Raw genomic sequence first — 13,409 nt, 5'->3', positions numbered from 1 at the left:
TTAATGAATTATTTACCACACAAAAACTTGTTCAACAGTAATATTTTCTAAACTATAATCAAGCAGCTTGTATGAAATGAAGTAATTGCCTTAATTCAGTTTCTAAAGAACAGGGGTACAGATCATAAAAATTACCCTCTGATTTGGTTCATAGGTAAGATTAAATCTAAATAGGTACAGTACTTCATTACACAGCCTATTTTCTTAGACACTTCTCTGAATCACAGTTGAAGGAGATACCTGAATGAGTCTAATAGTATCAGGCTTCATTATTTTCCACTTTTAATTATTATAATATAAAGTTGCCTTTCTCTTACAAGGAGAATTGTAAATTGTAACGAGGCGGGGATTTACACTGAAACTTCATCAATATAAGCTTAAGTAGAAGAGTGGTCATGGTAAATCATTTCGGTCCAAATGGAAAATCAAGACGTGATATGGAAATTAATAGGTACTCTAGATTTCCATTGACCTCTTCTCTTTTATTTCTATATATTATTACCTTCCATTACTCCATTCCCACACGTTAAGCATTGGAATCTTTCTTCCTTCTCAAAGCTGTTCATACTTTGTGCAACAAGGTGCGCAACCTATTGACATTTGCTTCTGTCCCATTTGACTGAGTGTTGTATTAGAGACAAAAATTAATTTCATTTCAATATAGTAGCAAGGAATTGAAAAAAACAGTTCTTGTCTTGACATGTTGAGTAATTTTGCACACTCCTTTCCTAATATCAGATGCGGCTTTTTCTGGAACAGCTTCTCCACATGAAAACTAGTGCCAAAATAACAAAAACAGCAAAATTAATTAAAAAGTGTAGCTCAAAATTGAGCCTGTAAAAAATGTAGTTGTGTACCTTGTTGGTGACGGGACTAAATAGTTCTGGAAATTCCTATTGGTTCTATTTTCTTATGTAGGAAAATTGATTCCCACAGCAGAAAAATATGTATATATCTTTCAACACCTATTCTGGAGCACCTCCTTCTTCTGATAAGTGTACCTCAGCATGCACACCACATTTATTTGGGAAAAAAAAAAAACAACAACTAGACATAAGGCCTTGAAATTGCCTCGGTTCAGTCCTATTTTTTTCCACTTCAGGCGAAAGATTTAATCAGACACAAGCAGATCACTTCAAATGTTCGGTTTATTATATATTACTTTCCCTTTATTATTATTATTTCCCTTTATTATTAATTTTGAAGACTAGGAACTAAACTCAGAAAACATTTTGGCAAACTTCTGAAAAGGATTATTTAAGGATAGTTGTCTAAAAAAATCTTGGCATGCTACAGGCATCTTATCCAGCACATGAATATTAATGGTACCTCCTTATAATCCCTAAAATGTGTTTCTATGAAGTATTTTTATCTAAACTACAGCAGGAATTTACAGGATATCTTGAACCAGGGAAATCATCACTTAACTCATCTCAGATAATCGTAATTCCTCTCTACTGTATGTATTTTCTCAGCTCTTAAACATTCTCAGCCATCTGTGAGCACTCTACCAGGATTTAGCAGAACTAAAGAGGGCTCTCTTCCTATAACTTTAATTTTACAGAATGGGAAATGTGATCACTAGAGTATATTTGTATTATTGAAATAATGGAAGAAACAGGTGTTTTCCAATAAGAACTCTGATCCCAGCTGCACTGTTCCATTAAATGGATTTCCCTACTTCACTCTTGCCTGACAGTGACCCAGTTCCAGAACTATTATATTTATTCATGTGACAGCAGGAAAAGTTTTAAAGATTGTTCAACAGTTTGCTTAATGTTTTGTTCTCAGGAAAATGTATCCCTTCAGTTTTATTTAAATAATTGTTATCTATATTACCACAGCACTTACATAATTTATACACCACTATGTGTGGATAAGAAGGGAGTAACTAACAGTCATTGGTTTGATGAACTTTTTATGGGCTTGTAAATTGCTTCAGAAAAATAAATGTGTGCCTCCACCTACAAAAAGCTTCATATTTCTAAAACCAAAACCACAAATGGTTTTGAAGTTATTCAGATATTTGGTTTCCTGTTTTTCCCATCAGTTTCATTTCTCCCAGGAGAGAAAAGTGCTAAAACTCCATTAAGACAGACCAACTGTACTTACAGCCTTTCCAGAGCAAGAAGGGGCAGGAAATACTAGCAGTCATACAGGCATTTTTCAAGCAATTCCCTGCTAAATTTTGCAGATTTTCTCTGGTGACTCAGACAAAATTTGTGATAAACGTAGAAATCTTTAAGAGATTTACGCAAATCAAATCTAGAAACCAAATCTTCCAAGATTTTCTCTTTACCAATAGAGGTAGAGTCTAGCCAGGTCTCCTTGAATGAGGATGATGCAGCAGTTTGTAGAATTAATTTCCTAGATAAAACATGTACAGAAGTTGCACCTATTTTATCTTCAGCAATACTTTAATTTTCATTTTAGAATAGGCTAATTTAATTTAATTATTCTCCCAAGTACCAAGTGATAAGACAAGGGGAAATGACCTCAAGTTTCACCAGGGGAGGTTAAGGTTGGATATTAGGAGAAATTTCTTTACTGAAAGGGTTTGTCTGGCATTGGAACATGTTTCCCAGGGATGTGGTTGAGTCACTAGCCCTGCAGGTCTTCAGGAAACATGTAGATGTAGAACTTAGCATGGTTTAATGGTGGACTTGTCAGTACTAGGCTAAAGATTGGACTAGATGATCTTTTCTAACCTGAATGATTCTATGATTCTATGAATTGGTTCCTGTCTAAAACTGCCAACTATCATACAGAAGTCTGTTATGAATATGGTTGAATAAATACAAACCAAAGCTAATATAAACTAAACCCCCTTATTTTATTTCAAGCTATCACCTATCACATTTTAATTAATTTTAAGCATATTTGAATTAAAAATAAATAAATAAATACATAAATAAATTGACCCAGGGATTTACTTCTCCTACTTCCCATACTTAAGTTGCAAGTAAAATTCTACTAAAATAAATAAAGATATGAAGTCATGGAATTAGTTACCACTAGATAAAATTTTATAAATGCCCAATTTTTACCAATTTTCTAAAGTAAGATAGGTGGATGAATCTTTGTCAACCGTACTTCAAAAGTGAAGAAGTATAGATTTTTAAGTACTTGCCTCACTTTTTTTGTGAGACAATATAGACACAACTTTTATTAGTTGTCTTTCAAATAAGAACATTCAGATCTGGTGGTTTACAGTATACTCATGAATTTTCAAAGTCTCTGTTTTTTGTTTGTTTGTTTGTTTGTTTGTTGTTCCAAAATCATAAATATCTTTGTGGGAGAAAAGTTGGATTCAAACTTAAATGCACTTTTACTAACATGAAAAAATTATCTGTATAAAGTATTTTTTGCAAAATTACATATTAGTAACTTGGATCAGACCACCAATGATACGTGACTATCTTGTCTGCTTAGCTCATCTTTTGTCCTTCAAATCTAGCTACTGTACTGATGACGAAAATTTTTGAGAGACCTTGCTTCTAGTTAGAATCTTTTGCTCTGGAGAATTTCTTCACTCCTGTAGTGAAAGGACATTACTTCAGATAACGTGTGATTGTGGGGAAATGCCACTCAAAAATAGCTTGACTTTTCATCAGCTTTACTCTCTATATACTGAATAACATTGTATTTGCAGAGAATTTTTGCTGGTCTTCCATCCAACAGCAAGGCATTGTTTAGCTCATTTTTATTTGATCACTCATTCTATTTCTAATCTGAAAGTAAAACCATGTTCTAACTGAAGGCAGCCTGACAGATCACATCATAGAACTAGATCTCAAATCAGTAAGACAGGGAAAGGAGGCATTTGCTCACCATAGTGCACATCACTCCATTTGAAAGCTGAAGTATAAAACGATGATGATAAGAAACAGAGGCATGCAGTCATCTTTTAATAAGAACCAAAAGGATGTCATGCAAGAAGAATGGGAATTTGTCTTCAGCACTTTCCCTCAAGCATTCAGCATGAAGAGGGTTATCATTTTAGGTAATATGCTAACCTAGTAGCACAGAAGGAAAAAATGCAAAACAAAAAAGCACTGTTGCCAAAAGGACAACACAATTCCAAAACAACAAGGAGATACTTGTAATAATCCATCCTCTTTTCCTTGAATTTCTGCCATGGGGATCTCAAACGCTGGGTCTCCTAGGAGAAAGAGATGCCAACTGTGCTCCTCTTAAGCAGACCCTAGCTGTTTATTCATGAAGTGTCAATGAAAGGCTGCCTGTTAGCTGCATCCCTCCGGCTGGCTGTCTGCAGTGGTGGGTGGTGACTAGTGGGATGATGTAACCCAAAGTGGCCATCAACTGTAGGTCATGGTTCATCTGCTTCCACTAAGGAATTGCAGCTGTGCAATCTACAGCCTTTACTTGGGAGAAGATTGGCCACATGAATGAAAGCATCCTGTAGCTGTTACTTCTACCTTCCCCAAAGAAAGACACAGGAAAGGAGGAGATTACAGAGAATTACAGCGGGTCACTGGTATGGCTGAAATCCAGCCTCAGTGAGAGAAGGGCCATTAACAAAAGTAATCCCCAAGTAGTAGGAAATGTAGGTGAAAATTTAAGAAATATAGATGTTAGATCAAGAAAAATGTTTGAAAATTGAAAAGACTGTTCAAACCTTCCAGCCTCCTGGCACCAGTCTATTTTCTGAGCAGTGATACAAAAAGGTCACATTGTAAAATCAAGCATAATGTCTGCAGAAAGGGACATTAGTCTTTCTGAAGGGAGGCCTTGCAACTCACAAACAAACAAACAAATAAACCAAAAAAAAAAAAAAGAGAGAGATCACAAATAACTTGAAAAGGCACTGGAAAAATAAAGTCAGGTTAGCTTGGCTAGCTCCCCTCATTTCATAGGGATGCTAGGGATTTTCTCATCTCAGTGCTTGCCTGTTTTTTTCTCATCTCAGTGCTTGCCATTCTCCTGATGGACATTCTAGAAAAGATCAAACTGAAGTTTTGTTTTGTTTTGTTTCATTTTAGAGTAAAAATAAACTAAGGAAAAGTAGGAAAAGTCAATTACATTTGAAAGGAAAATAAAAACTCCTGTTTTCTTCACCCTAGGTCTAACCACTCCTTTTCATTCTTTTCTCCTTCTGATTGTGAAACAGTCTTTCTCTTACACTTTTTCTTCCTCACTCTGAAGGTTAAAAGAATGATGATTCTTTATACAATATAAACACCTATGTCTCTTATTTCTCTAATTCTCTTAGAAGACTTCTAGGAGGCCTAAACTCTTATCTTCAAGTTTAATGTTTTCCACGTCCTTTCAGTTCATCTGGAAATGGAATGGAAAGCTGTTCTGAAACCCAAGACTGCTGATAACTTTTCAAAAGTTAGCAACTGGTATTTTTAACTCTTCTCCAATAGTGTAGTAGCTTCAATGGCTTCACCAAATTCTAGCTCAATTATATACTTCATCATAAAGCAAAGTTTCTCTCCATCATGCACAAAAGGTTAAAGTGAGTTTCCACAAGAAGTAGTTAGTGTAGCTGGTGAGAAATTTCATGAGAACCATTTTAAGGTAGAAAATAAAAACTCATAATTGAATAAAAACATTTGGTAGGGATATCCATATGCTTTGAACTTAATGAAAACATCTGCAGACCTGTCCCTTGACACTTAGAACTACTTTTGAGAAGTGTTTTGCCATTGCCTTTTAATTGTTTTACATTTATAAATATTTTAAATATTTCAGACTCGCTACAAAAATACGTATATGAATGGCGCAAATTTATTTGATGTAAGCTTCTAATCACACAAATATAGAAACAAGAAGAGCTGTGAACAAGCAGAAGAGTCTGCAGAAGAGATTACTGAGATATTAGTGTCTATTATTCTTTCAAATTTGGGAGTAGGAGAAGACAGCTACTATGTCACAAGAAAGAATCCAATAGAAGAGATGGTAACCCCAAGGACAAATACAGGCTGAACTGAGAATGGATTGGGATCAGCCCTGAAGAGAAGGACCAGGGGGTGTTGGCTGATGAGAAGGTCAACATGAGCTGGCAATGTGTGCTTGCAGCCCAGAAGGGCAACCATATCCTGGGCTGCATCAGAAGAAGCCAGACCAGCAGGCCTAAGGAGGTGATTTTCCCTCCCTATTCTGCTTTCATAAGACCTCACCTGGAGTACTGCGTTCAGATCTGGGCTCCCCAACATAAGGTATTTTGGGAGAAGTATTTGCAGGGAGCTTTGTGCTGTTTTGTGGGAAAGGAATTCGCAGGTGGCTTCGCGCTGTTTCACACGTCTCTGAGTTAGAGATAATGAGGAAAACAGCGGTAGAACCAAAAACTTGAGCAAGGATGAGATAAAGTAAATTGGCTACAGTGTTAAAGATGAGTTTTGGGCAGCAGCCAATTGCTGGCTGGCTCAAGGCGCATGTCTGAGGGTCTCTAACCAATTGCAAGACTGATTCGGGCATGTGGACAGCGTGTGGGGCTACGGGGAAAGTATATGTAGTGGTGAAAAATGGCAATAAATGTCTTACTGTTTAAGAGCCATCAGGAGTCCATGTCATGCGTGCCTTCAAGGTATGGCTATCAATTCAGTAACAAAAACAAAAAAGAGGTAGATAACCCTGATGCCTTTGTAAAGAGAATCTATGCTTGTCATTAAAGAGATCAGAGGAAGAATATCCATCTATTTGTCAAAACAATACTACAAGTGCACATTCAATGCTGAAAAGTAACCCAAACTGGTGGTGTTGGGAGACTATCATTTATCAAACTAAGTTATCTCTGAGAAATATATTCTGGGCAAATTATAAATCTGCCATGTTGGGGAAGAAATTTCATAAAAAGTACAATATCATTTGGATATGGGCAATTACCTTAATACTATTAGTAGAGTGGAAACTACCAGTAAGATTTGTGTCATTATGGAAAGCTAATATACCAAGCTTACAAGAAAGGACTGCTAACAATTGAAGGACCAATTATTTGTACATGCAAAAGCAAGGAAAACTTCTAATGAAACTTTAAATCAACTAACAGAAAAAGAAACTATCATAGACCCCATTTTCGAAAGAAGGAGTCAAATAATGGAAAATAATAGTTGGATGAAGTCCCCGTGTCATTATTTATATAAACAGACAGATGGAAAGGTAAAAAATAAGATGGTACAAAGGCTTAAATTTCCCCAAGTCAAAACTACATAAAAGCCCTACTTGGAACACATATCCCAGACAAGTAAGACAAACATCCAGAACTAATGTAATGAATGAAGCATTGTCAGTAAAGGGATATCAGCAATAATACCTGCACTTACAAAAACAAAACAAAACAAAACAAAAAACTTCAAAGAAATCTGCAATTTAGAGCTGTGAGGATAAAGTATAAAACAAAACTCACTAAAATAAAACTGGATTGGACCCTGACAAAGAAATTTTAAAAGGTGATGAGATGGGGAAAAGGCAGAAATTGTATTTCATTCATGAAACTGGAATCAAGTACAAAGATAGCAAATTTCAGCCCTGCCCGCCCCCCCCCCCCCCCCCCCCCCCAAAAAAAAAAAGAAGAAAGATGTGATATAAATTTTAAACAATATAAGTTACATTGACCATGTGGGCAAAAGCATAGAATGAGTATTGTAAAGTGAGAATGTGTAAATGTAACTGACATAACAAATGTTGAAAAGTAATTCAAAAATTTATAGTATTCAAGTTGTAGGGGAATGTGAGGAAGAGAAGAAACAGTAAATAAGCTGCATGTGAAGATAAGAACAAACTCATTTATCACATCACGTCTGGAATTTAATAATCTTACTGCAACAAATTGAAAACAGGGTGGAACAGGACAAGAATAGTTGGCTTCTTAAGGCCTTGAATTGAATATTTTGTGATATTTCATTCATAACCATGAGATAAAAAGCAAAACGTGGTGATGGCACATTATCAACACAAGGAAGCATTATGTGACCATGAGAACCAATGGAATAGAGAAGGAATGACAGTGGGCAGTATGAAGTGAAACTCACATGTGGGCATCCTACTCCACAATATTCACAGAATAAAACCGTGTTTATGAGAACTTAAGAGACCATACAGAGAGACGAGCTAATACAGAACCCTAGGCTTCATGGTAATATTAGAGAAATAGTATATTTATATTGGATAGTTCTTATCCTGGAAAACCTTCAAAGCTCAGGAGCTTTAAATCAGCCCCAAGAAGTCTAGAAAACTACAGAAATGCTATTAAAAAATAAAAATAAATATGGGGTTTGTTTTCATTTAACTTTTCAAATATTTTTATTTTTTTTTTACTCTGAGGCAATCGTTTTCTCCCAGTTCAATTTGCAAGCACCTTATGGCAAAAACTAGGGCTGGAAAAAAAATATATAATTCCATTTTATTTTAACTTTTAAAATGCATTTTACTGTAGTTTGCTACATACTTTGCAGAGACCTAAACTTCTGATTAACTCTATACTCAGTACAGGCAATAATACTGTATATAAAACATTTATGTAGAAAGGAGAAGAGCCACATCTGAAATCCTTCTTTGCCGATTTGACACTTTTCCTATACAAGTTACATGGCAACTTCAGCTCATGATCTTGTTTCATCCTCAACTCATTTTTGTCTCTCATTTATTCAACAGTCTTCTATCACCTCATGTCTTTCTGCAAATAGAAAGAAAACGGTCTGCTCTCCAGGAGTTCTTGCTATTTTTCAGGCCTGATAAATCTCATGCAAAATTGTAGAGCTCCAATCTCTCAATATCTGAAAGCCTCTAATATAGGTTGCAACATGCAAAAGTACCCACAGCACAGGTTCCTGGTAGACAAGTCAATTGTGACTGCTTAGTGTGTAAACTCACAGGACAGGGAAAGTTCATGGCACTCCTTCGGTGACTGAGCGATGTGCTGGCTGAAAATTTGGGGTATATAACTTAGTTCTTTTCCAGGAATCACTATAATCTCCTGTTTCTTTCTTGGCCTTCCTTAGGAAAGACAGATAATAATCCCTTCAGAGAGAGAAGTAGGTTGCTTTTGTAAAGATAAGTGTATGAGGAGTTCAGTTTTTACCAGGAACCACTCACAGTTCCTGAAAAGAGTAGGAAGTAATACTTACTTTGTTTTAAGGCAATGTTTCATAAAATTGAATGCAGAAAGAACAATTATGTGACAGTTTTAAAGAAAGGCCAGTATATAGTAATATAGTGAAAGATTCTGAGTAAAACTATAATTCCTGCAGCAGAATTGCACAAAAATTTCATTCCTAAAATGTTCTAGAAAATTTCCTTGAAAGTAAAACCTACAGCAACACCACTGAGTCTTTCTGTTTAGGTTGTTACAAAAGAGAGATGACATGCTGCTAAACAGGATGTCCTGTTCCATGATGTAATGAAAATTACTTCACTTCATTAAACTAAGATTAACAATGTAAGCAAGGTGTCTTTTGTCCAGCCAAATTTAACATGATTTATGAGAATATGCTGTCATCTCAAAGAGGCAAAAATATTTTAGAATCCAAATGGATATTTTGTACATATACAAGAGGAAAGTAAAACAATCTATCTTCTGAAAAGAATTTTTTGAGCAAACTGTGTAAGACCTCCCCTCTTTTTTCTACAAAACTGTCTTTTGTGAAATAAATAGAATGAATGATTTATTCATCAGTTTCTAGTTTAAGCCACCATCTTTTCATGTTGTATACTTTTTCCTGCAAAGTCAGAGTCTTTACATGATAATGTCCTAAATTTAACATGACAAACGTAAAAATGGAGTGTTATAAAACTGCAAATACCAGGAAATTACAATACTCATTTTTTTCCATATATAACAGGATTTATAACAGGTTTTAATATTGTTAAGCCTGACTGAAAATTTGAATTTCAACTTTTACAATTTCATATTTAGCTTTACCTGCAACAAATGCTGGCAATAAACAGCATGGTCTCAGACAATAAATAAATAACTAAAGAAACAAACAAATAAATAAATCTATAAAGTCAAATTGCAAGTCAAACGCAATAAAAATGTCTGTTCATGCATATCCTTTTTCTTTTCTATTTTTTTTTTTTTTTCAATTTTACAAACTAAATTACTTTTGCTAGATTTGTTCTGTGTCTTTGGAATCTTGTGCAATTATGATGCAAAGCAGGTGACAGGTACACAATGAACACTGAGCAGGTTTCAAATATATTTCTGACACAGAGGGCATCTCCCATTGTTAACCCCCTCTCTTCCTTTAGTGCTGTTTCGGCAGCTGACCTGTATTCCCAGCCCCCACCATTTGGTCCATGCCTTTTGCAGACAGCCATGGAGGACTTCTCAAGTTGAGGCTGGGAGGCCACATGAAAGCCTTCTGGTCTGAGGGCGCCATCCGTGCTGAGTGTCCAGCTCAGCCATTTGTGCTACTAAAAGCCCTGCTTTCTTCTTGTTGCTTTCGAAGTATTGAACAGGGCTCCAGAAACAGCACGTTTCCTCCTGGCTGCTTCCTGCTAATAACCTGAAGGCTGCCAAAGTAGCATGAACCTCTCCCCTTTCCACACCCAATCCCTTGGTCACTAACCTTCCCAGTGCTGACAGCAATGACTCTCTGAAAAAGAATGACAAAATCCAAACCATCTTTCTGTACACATGGAATGGCCTGCCAGGAATTCAATCTGTGGCAAAAACCAGCCCTTCTGAGCCTACTGTTATTTTTAAGAGCCTTTTGATTATTGGGCATATTACGATTTTGCACTTTGCAATAAGAGAAAAAAAAGCTAGCAATAAATCTCCAAAAGTTTGCTCAATTTGCCCTCAATTTCCCTAGTCCTTTCTCCCCCGCACACCCACACACGTTTTATATCCTTATTACATCAGAGAATGCTGTCTCAATGATGTAGTACATTATAGTACAGTACATCTGGTGGCTTAGGTAATAAATCACAGGGCTGTTTTCCTAAGCTTTTAAATAAAATTGTTTTATCATCTGCTTCTTCCTACTAACAACTCCATAGGTTGAAACGGCTTGCTTGGCTTTGCAAGCTTTCCCACTAGCTCACCAGGCCTGGCACAAAAAATTCACAGCTGTGCCATTTGCTTGATGGCGTTAACAATGAGTCCCCAGTTACACGATGAAATTTCATTTTGCACTTCTTTAGTCTCCACTCCCCACATTCTGCAAGGATGACAGACAATTTGGGAGACAAGCCCTGCCCCCTTGTCTGGCAACAGAGGTATTAGCAAACAATAAAAACCAACCTTCCTATTTGGGAACTCCCAACATCTTTTCAAAACACAGCTATAAAAAACTCAAACCTTTAGCTTCATGTTCACCTTCCCCACCCCGCTCCTGCCCCACGTCAAGCCAGCCTTGTGAATTACAAGCACAATACCCATTCATGTAGATTTAACTACTCAGTTAGTGAAATTGTGCAAATATGAGAGACATTTATAAATATCTCTCTAATGTCCATTTGCCTAAATGTTAGAGTTCTTTGGAATTTCAGACCACTTCTATCAGTGGTGTGTTAAAACACATTTTTTATGTTTTAAATTTAGTCAAACTCTCATTCTACTTCTTCCTGTAATTTTGTCAGGTCAGCATGTTATTTGATTGCCTAAAATCCTATAGATGCTGCAAGCCAACTAAGGGAAACACAGAGCAGCAGCTTCAGCTGAAGCCCAAACAGTGTCAGCTGACAGCTGTGTAACCAAGAAATCTGCCATGGGTTGTGTGGTTGTGCTTATACCCTACTGCACCTTCAGATTATGCTACAGAGGATAATCTCCTTGCAGAGGAGTTAATGGCCCAGACTTTACAGAATAAAATCAATTTAAAAAAAAATAATACAAAATATTTAGTTGTCATTATACCAATGCATTTTGTAGATTAAATGTATAGGTTCAAGCACCAACTTCAAAAATGCCAGTGTGCTGAAGATAGATGGTATTAGCTCAGAGTTTCAAGGCACTTAATTTAGCAGTCACTTCAGCATTTAAAATTAGCAGTGTTCCAATTTGTCAAGTTCTCTTCCCTCCATCATTTAACAATAGCAATCAGTAACATGTTGGGTAAATACTAAAGAAGTCCTGAATCTGGTGATTCATGTACATGTTAATTCCATTGCATATGAGATATACCAAATCACTAGGTACATATAGTTAACAAAGAGTAAAATATTATATTTATTTATTAATTTATTACCAAAATAATCGTACAGGTACACTTTTTTTTTTTTTTTTTCTTTTTTGTTGATGCTAGGACCATATCTGTCTTTATCTTCTAATTCTCGTGAGGATGGGCAGGGAGGACAAAATATCCACTTGAATGTATTGAGTCAAGGCTGAAAATCAACAGTGCATTGAAATCAAATCAGGAAGTAAAAGCAGTGCAAAGTGAAGCATTCCTCATCTTCAAAACTCGCACTTATAATGAATAGGAGTGATAACATAGTACTTGAGAATAACAGTTTATTCTAATACTAGCTAATGCAGAGTGTACTAAGACTTTCACATGTGTATGTTGTCTTCATATGCATTTTAGGATTAAGATTACTTTAAAGAATGGTGATACTCTTTTCAGTATCTCAGCTCAATATTCAGTTTGAGACATAGGTTCCTAGTATGCTGAAAACAGATCTATAGGAAGCTCTGTGTTATATGGCAGATCTCACTTAAGTATCTAGTAGAAGAGAATTTGTAAGTCTTCAGAAGAAATTAGAACAGCCAACAGGTTCCTAAAGCTGCTTTAAGGCTTCGTGTAGAAGTAATCAGAGTTGCTCAAACACAGTTCATATTTGGAAGATCATCTTCAAACTAAAGAGAACTGAGATCTAAAGCCACATTTTCAGAGACTGTAAAACTACATATTTCACCCTGATTTTCAGTTTTTGTACTTGGTCAGAAGTCTAGCTTAGGGAGAATAATATACCACCTCTCACTGGAAAGTCTGGTGACAGCTCAACTAATCTCATTGCTAATATTGTATTATGCCAAGCCACCTCATCTCAGCTTTGAGTCAGTTAAAAGCACATGAATCAAAGATAAGCAACCCCAGCTAACACAACATTACATATGGAACCTAACATGTTCTCCTTCACAGTGAATATACACATAAAACTGTACGAACAACTATATTATGGCAGACAAAAGCTCGTTGTCCAGCTGGTAATCTAAAACAGTGACCACTAACAGCCATTTAGGGAAGAGTCAAGATACGATAGACATCCTTGTCTGAACATATAACCCTAGCTGTGTAAGTTTCTGAGACCTCTTTTTTAAGCTCATGGTATAGCTAATTATTAGCATAGTCATATGCCCTTATTCACTATACATTTAATATTTCAAAAATTTATGGTGATTATGTGAGAGATACAGATTTAAAACTCTAGTAACACCAAAAGAATTTATGAAAGATTTACTTATTTTTTACTAAAAGCAAGTAGCATTGAGTGGT

At 35.9% G+C, this 13,409-nt stretch overlaps 1 protein-coding gene across 2 annotated transcripts in view; it reads right to left on the bottom strand.

The window, feature by feature from the left end:
• The window catches only part of ADAMTSL1 (ADAMTS like 1), a 476,605-nt gene that overhangs the window by 368,842 nt on the left and 94,354 nt on the right, over positions 1–13,409 (bottom strand). The window contains exon 1 of one of the 2 annotated variants that reach the window (XM_040540934.1): positions 3,832–4,195. The exons of the other annotated variant lie outside the window; for it this stretch is intronic. Within the exon in view, the coding sequence (XP_040396868.1) occupies positions 3,832–3,843 (12 nt within the window). The 5' untranslated portion in view covers positions 3,844–4,195. Of the gene's footprint in view, positions 1–3,831; positions 4,196–13,409 lie in introns of those variants that run through there. 2 annotated transcript variants of the gene reach the window in all.

Source organism: Cygnus olor, chromosome Z (genome assembly GCF_009769625.2).
Source record: "Cygnus olor isolate bCygOlo1 chromosome Z, bCygOlo1.pri.v2, whole genome shotgun sequence".
NCBI classification, from domain to species: Eukaryota; Metazoa; Chordata; class Aves; order Anseriformes; family Anatidae; genus Cygnus; species Cygnus olor.
The sequence above is the reverse complement of the archived record's forward strand: the minus strand, read 5'-3'. Positions and strand labels throughout refer to the sequence as shown.